This window comes from Pteropus vampyrus, unplaced genomic scaffold (genome assembly GCF_000151845.1).
Source record: "Pteropus vampyrus isolate Shadow unplaced genomic scaffold, Pvam_2.0 Scaffold1, whole genome shotgun sequence".
Taxonomy (NCBI): Eukaryota; Metazoa; Chordata; class Mammalia; order Chiroptera; family Pteropodidae; genus Pteropus; species Pteropus vampyrus.
In genome coordinates, this window is record NW_011888782.1 from 4,250,657 (window position 1) to 4,257,172 (window position 6,516).

Below are 6,516 nucleotides of genomic sequence, written 5' to 3' on the forward strand. Positions count from 1 at the left end.
AATTTTATCTTTTTTTTTCTTAGTCTAGTTAAGTTTGTCAGTTTTGTTTACCTTGTTACCCACTTTTTAAATTGCTTCAGCAGTAATAATTTATTTGCCTTTCCTTTTAGGATTGATTTCTTTATCCCAGGAGTCTCTGTGGTTGGTGGGTTCTCAATATGCTCTAGCCCCAGACTGCTAGAACAAGAGAGGATGATAGAATTGGCAGTGAAATATACAAACCACCCTCCTGCTCTCTGGATTCACAATCAGGTGAGCAAACCTGTATTTAAACTTAAAGATTAGAACATCTCTACTTTCCAGAAAATTTGTGTTCATATCACTTAATCTAAGAAATCTAGGCTTGAGTGAAAAGGGTACATGTTCACAGAGAGCTCCCTTATATCCAGAATTCAGACTCTAAAAGGTCAGGGAAGCAGAATCTTTTTTGATGCATTCAGGCTGACTCAAAGCTACTTAGGGGGTCTGGAAATATCTTCTGGGTCACCAAACTGCATTCAGTTGAATACTACTTTAGGAGTAAAACAGTCTACTTTATATGTAAGATTTTTGAAAATTCGCTCTTTGTATGTCTTGTAATTGGTAAATCTACAAATCAGATTATTTTGCCCTATCCATCCTAAATAAAAGGAATTAAACTATCATTCTGTCACTAGTTGGAGGAGAAACAGTCTCTGATTATATACTACTCATGCCCAGAGCTGAGCCAGTGCTAATCCTGTGGTGCCACTGCCTCTTCATTTTAATCTCTAGAGAGTTCTTCACATGGGATTCTGAGAGGGAATCTACATTTGCTAATAACTCATGCTTCCTCATGGGACTCAAACACAATCCTACATAAGGTGCCTGTTGATTCCCTACTAGAACTCTGATAACAAAGAATGAACTCAGAGCAGATCAGTTATTTGTCTTCGTAGTTTTTGACCCATTTCTTTTTTTTACTGCCATCTCCTTTACTTCTAGAGTGTGTCTACTTTATTTACCAGCAACCCATCCCATCCCAGGCATTTTCTTTCCCCCTTTACCAAAAAGGAATGTACCAGTACAGATACTGTAGATATATATAGATAAACTGATTTTCAAATTTACGTGGAAGAGCAGAGGAACTCAGATAGGTGAAACAATTTCGAAAAAGAAGACTAAAGTGGAAAGAATCACAAAATTCAAATTTAAGGTTAAAATAAAGCTACATAATCAGAAAAGTGTGGTATTGGTAAAGGGATAGACATATAGGTCAATGGAACAGAATAAAGAGTTCAGAGATACACTGGCACACATGTAGCCATTTGATTTTTGACAAAAGTGCTAAAGAAATTCAATGTTGAAAGGATAACTTTTTCAATAAATAGTGTTGGAACAATTGTTTATCCATATGCCAAAAAAAAGAAACTTTACCGAAATCTCATACTTTATAGTCAAGATTAACTCAAAATAGGTTTTTGATCTAAGTATAAAACATGAAACCATAAAAATTTTAGAAGAAAACACAGGAAATATTCTGAACTTGAGGGTAGGCAAAGAGTTCTTAGACATGATACCAAAAGCAAGATCCATTAAAGACTGATGTCTAGGACTTAATCAAAACTAAAAGTTTTTTTCTGCAAAAGACACTATTAACAGAATTTAAGAAAACAAGCTACAGACTAGGAGAAAGTATTTGCAAATTAGATATCCAACAAAGGACTTGTATCCAGAATATATAAAGAATTCTCAAAAATCAGCAAAAAGAAAACGAACAATTTTAAAATGGTCAAAGGGTCGAATAGACACTTCACTAAAAAGGATATAAAGGTGGCAAATAAGCAATGAAAAGATGTTTAACATCTTATAACATTAACCATTAGGGAAGTGCAGAGTAAAACCATATATAGTGGGATATCTCTACAGACCTATTAGAATGACTAAAATGAAAAATATTGACAATTCCAAGTGCCGACAAGGTTGTGGAGCAACTGGAACTCGCTTATATAGCTGACAGGAATGCAGGATACTTCAGCCATTCTGGAAAACATTTTGGCAGTTTCATATGAAATTACATATACACTTACCATAAGACCCAGCAATTCCACAGAGACGTGAAAGCTCTGTTCATATTAAAACCTGTACGTGAATGTTTGTAGTGATTCTATTTCTAATTATCGAAAATTGGAAATACCCCAAGCATCCCTCAGTAGATGAATGTATAAACAACACATTCACACAATGGATTGTTATTCAGCAATAAAAACAGATGGACTATTTATCGATGGCATCCAACACTTTGGGTGAATCCCGGAGGCATTACGTTGAATGAAAGAAGGCAGTCTCAAAGGTTACATACTATATAATCCCACTTATGTCACGTTCTGGAAGACAAAAATTCAATGATGGAAAATAGATCAGTGGCTGACAGGGATTGGGATGGGGAAGGGTGTGAGTGTAAAAGGATAGCACAAGGGATTTTTTTGGGGGTAAGAAACTTTTATGTCTTGATTCTCATGGTTGGTAGTTACACAGATCTATGTATCTGTTAGAATTCATAGAACTGCACAAAAGAAAGTTTTATTGTAATTTTAAAAATAAAAGATTTTTAAATCTATGGGTACATTAAAAAAATAAAAAGTATGTTCTTTTGGTTTACATGTCAAGTTGTGTCTGTTCAGAATAACCCCTAGCTGTTTGCCTTAACATTTCCATTGTAAATGTATCCTGCCACATTTTTATCTTCTGACCTCTGAGTTCTTCCTTCGGTGTGCCCTTAGATGCATCATTCTTTTTTAGGTTTTCTTTGGATTTTTCACCCATTACTGTCTCTAGGCTACATCCTGAGTCTCTAAAATATGCTGCAGAGGTGGCACCAGCAAGGTGTTCACATGCCCTGCACTCACTGTCAGAATGAGCTTAGCCATCCCAGCTCCTAACGCCATGAGCTCCTCCATTTGTCAGCCTCCCATGTGACCTGACCTGGTCCTGGTCCATAGCTCCCTGCTTGGTTTCATGCCTCATTGGCATTTCAATGAAGGAACTGTAGAATATTTCCAAGTGGCATTGCTTGAATGCACATCCTAATTGTAGTGCCTGCTCCACTCTGCCCAGTGGGAGTTGCAAACAGCCTTTATGAAGTCATATTTTTCTTGGAACCTTCTCAGGTGGCTATAGTCCTCCTGAGGATTTGTCTTATTAAGCTATTAGAGTGGACAATGGAGGCATGTGTATGTTAGGGTGGCAGCAGGCTGCTCTGTTGGGACGTGGGATAAAGTGCCATAAATGGCTTCCTTTGTTTTATCTGCTTTGGCTCAAGCTCCTGGCAGAGGAAAGGGTTCTAGACAGCTATTGTGTCCCTGCTCCAGTTGCTGTGGACAGGTTGTTTCATAAATAGAAAATCTATATCTAAATTAGATACACTGCTATGTAACTGAATGTAATATCTTTTAACTTGCTTCCATATTGTACTGTACAGTACTTTTTGTGTTCATGCTACCCTAGCAGTTTTTATTGATCAACAAAAGATGAGGATGGCTTTTGATTTTTTCCAGATGCTGCAAATTAGAAGATAGATCTACTGGAGATTATTTTGTCACTAAGGAGACACAGGCTTCCTGAGTATTATCTTTCCCCTGGGGTGTGTTTTCTTGTCAATTTTAGGGTTGAAAATACTGTGGCTTCTGAAAACAAAGAACCTAAAGGCTTTTATTGCTGTCATTCCTAAGCATGCTGAAGATGACCATTGGAGAAGCTTATTTCTCTTACATTTCTTAGTCTCTTTTACACTTAGATTCTTAGAGATAAAGAAGTGTACAGGCAAGCAAGCAGGGGAGGCAGGGCATAAAGAGATGAAGTCCATTGTCATCGTTAGGCAGAGTCTCTCGTATTATAAATTCTATTTTCGAAACTTGAAAAGAAGGAGCATTTTAAAGCACTTTGGTAGCCAGTGTAGTGATTCCTAGATTTTAGTTATTACTAACAGAATGCTCCCTGCTGCTAATTTCTTTTGTCAAAAATGAAAACCCACTTACCATCATCGTGTGAAAATCTGCATATTTAAAATAGTTAAGTTCAGAAGTTTTTATCCTTCCTCAGAGAAAGGATTTCTGTTCATCTAACAGTTCTTTACTCCCGCAAAAAAAGATCTATTTTGTGAATTCAAATAATTTTCATTTTTTTTCTTCGATTTTCTGTAAGATTAACTATTCTTTAAGATGTGGAGCCCCAAATTAAATTCATGTCCAAAAGTACTTAGTGCCTGCTTGCCATGCAAAGTGCCAAAGTGTGAATGCTAAAGGTTTGGTCTTTGAAAAGCACATGGTACAGTATTACTTTTTAGGAGGGAGTTTGTTTAGTTGGTTTATGTCAGGAATGTGTAATGGAGCAAGCCCATGCTCTTATAATATAAGTTTCTCTATACTTAGAGTCTGTTTTTTAGTGACAAGGAAGAAGGAAGCGGGCACCCCAGCACCTCTTCTTCCAGACAGCCACAATGACCAAATACCCTCCTATATGGAGCTGGATGCAGCAGGATGTTTTCTCCCACAATGTGTCACGTGATGCCCACCACAACCCTGTGGGGTGAGCAGGACAGGTGCTGGTACCCATTTTCCAGATGTGGCAGCAGAGGCTCAGAGAAGTAAAGAGATTTGCTAGATATTATAGGGGCTGTGATTAAAATTCAATCTTCTGACTCCTAGATCAGTACATTTTTCTCCAAACTAGGTGTTTTCAACCATATCAGACCCAATGGCCCCTTTCTAGAACTGCCCTGAAATGAAATTCAGAGTTAATGTAATCAACACAAAAATTTTTTTAGAGGCAGCATAATTCTCTAAGTGGGATACAAAGGAGAAATAAAGGAAAATGATTCATAACCAAAGACTATATTTCAGTATATAAATGGTTAGGCATATCTAAACTAGAAAATAGAATGAGATAGTGAGATGGCTGTTCTTCAACGTGGAACCACCACGAATATACTGTCTGCAAATGCAGGTGGTGCTTACAGGTCGTATGGTGACAGAAGGACCGCGCACGCATGTTACCACCTGGGATGTGGTTTTCCAGAAGAGCATACATGTGTGGTAAAGTTCTGAGCACAACAAAGTACAGTCTACATGGTAGTTACCTTCTGGAAAACTCAGCTGTGTTAAGTTTGTGCAAAAAATACTCGAGTTTTTTTTTTTTTGTAAAATGAGAGTGTAGTCTCAGATCATTACGGAACAGTTGTCAGCTACATGTATCTCATGGGGCATTCAGAAGTCCGTGCAGGGCAGTCCCGTGCATTGCAGATAGTGGTATACTGCTACACCAGCTCTCTGAGTAAGACAAGCCCTGATTTGCAGCATTTGCTGATTTCTGTGCTGTAAATACTGCCAAAATGGCTGATTTCAAACTACTAATAGATACTAGCTCACAAAATTCCTGCAGATTTAACCATCAGCTTAGTAGGAGCCAGCTCCTGGACACTGCTAACTTCACAGGACATCTGGCATCTCTGGCCCTGCCTTTTGAATGTTAGTTGGGTTCTGCAGATCACTGTCATAATAGAGAAGTGTCACCACAAGTTTCCAAAAACAGCCCCCTCGGGCAGTATCACCTCCATGGAGAACCAGTGCATTCAACTCTGATGGTATTTCTGGTGTAAGTGACCTCACCAAGTAGCAGGTGCTCTGTGTTGTACCCCCTGTACTATGTAGTCCTTACCCCCTCGTGTACGTGGTACTCACCCCCTCGTGTATGTGGTACTCACCCCTCCCATAGGTGGTACTCACCACCTAGAATACGTGGTGGACCCACGCCCTTAATGTACGTGGTACTCACCCCCTAGTGTGAAGCATCAGTCTCCTTCCTGTTCCTGCTCCAGGAAGACATGAAAAGTACTGAACGTGCTGCAGTGCTGGCCTCGGTCTGTGGAGAAGCCCTCAGTACCCACACTCCTCAGCCCCGACGAGGCTAGGGCAGCCACAGATAGTGACACTTGCCCTGTCCTGCCTCTCCTAGTTCCATGGCTTTGATCAGAACAGGAGTGCCACTCAGAAAAGGAAACTCACGCTTCAGAGCCGTCCCCTGAGTCCAGTGCCTCCTTCCACAGCCCAGTTCCTCACCTAAGAAGTTAACAAATGGCAAAATTACTCAAGTGAGTTTCCTTTCCTCAACACCGGAGCGGCTGTGCAGTATGGATCACAAAGGCAGAGCAGCAAATGGCCTATATAATGGACAAGTGGAATCAATTCACAGGGCCCTGGGAAACTTGAGAGCAAGCTGCAAAAATAGCCCTAAATACTGATAAAAATGCAGGAGGTAGACACCATCAGTTTTATTAAATAAGAACATTTGATTTAAGACCTGCGCTACAAAGGACTAAAGGATATTTTCTTTCCTTCTTAGTGTACACTTGACTCTGAAGTGGCCGTGAGAGTGGGTGGAGAGTTCTTCTTCGACCCTGAGCCTTCAGATGTGTCCAGAAACCTTGTGTTGATTGCGGGAGGAGTCGGAATTAACCCTCTGCTTTCCATCCTGCGGCACTCGGCAGATCTCCACAGAGAA

General features: G+C 39.7%; 1 protein-coding gene and 1 long non-coding RNA gene across 7 annotated transcripts in view; both read left to right on the forward strand.

Moving 5' to 3' along the window:
• The window catches only part of OXNAD1 (oxidoreductase NAD binding domain containing 1), a 36,775-nt gene that overhangs the window by 27,139 nt on the left and 3,120 nt on the right, over positions 1 to 6,516 (forward strand). For all 6 annotated transcript variants that reach the window (XM_023530743.1, XM_011354928.2, XM_011354856.2 and 3 more), the window contains one exon: positions 6,358 to 6,502. In XM_023530743.1, coding sequence (XP_023386511.1) covers positions 6,358 to 6,502 — 145 coding nt within the window. The remainder of the gene's footprint in view (positions 1 to 6,357; positions 6,503 to 6,516) is intronic.
• LOC111739910 lies at positions 37 to 5,943 on the forward strand. Its single transcript, XR_002780418.1, has 3 exons — positions 37 to 252; positions 3,516 to 3,601; positions 5,834 to 5,943. It is a non-coding gene; the product is annotated as an uncharacterized LOC111739910 (long non-coding RNA).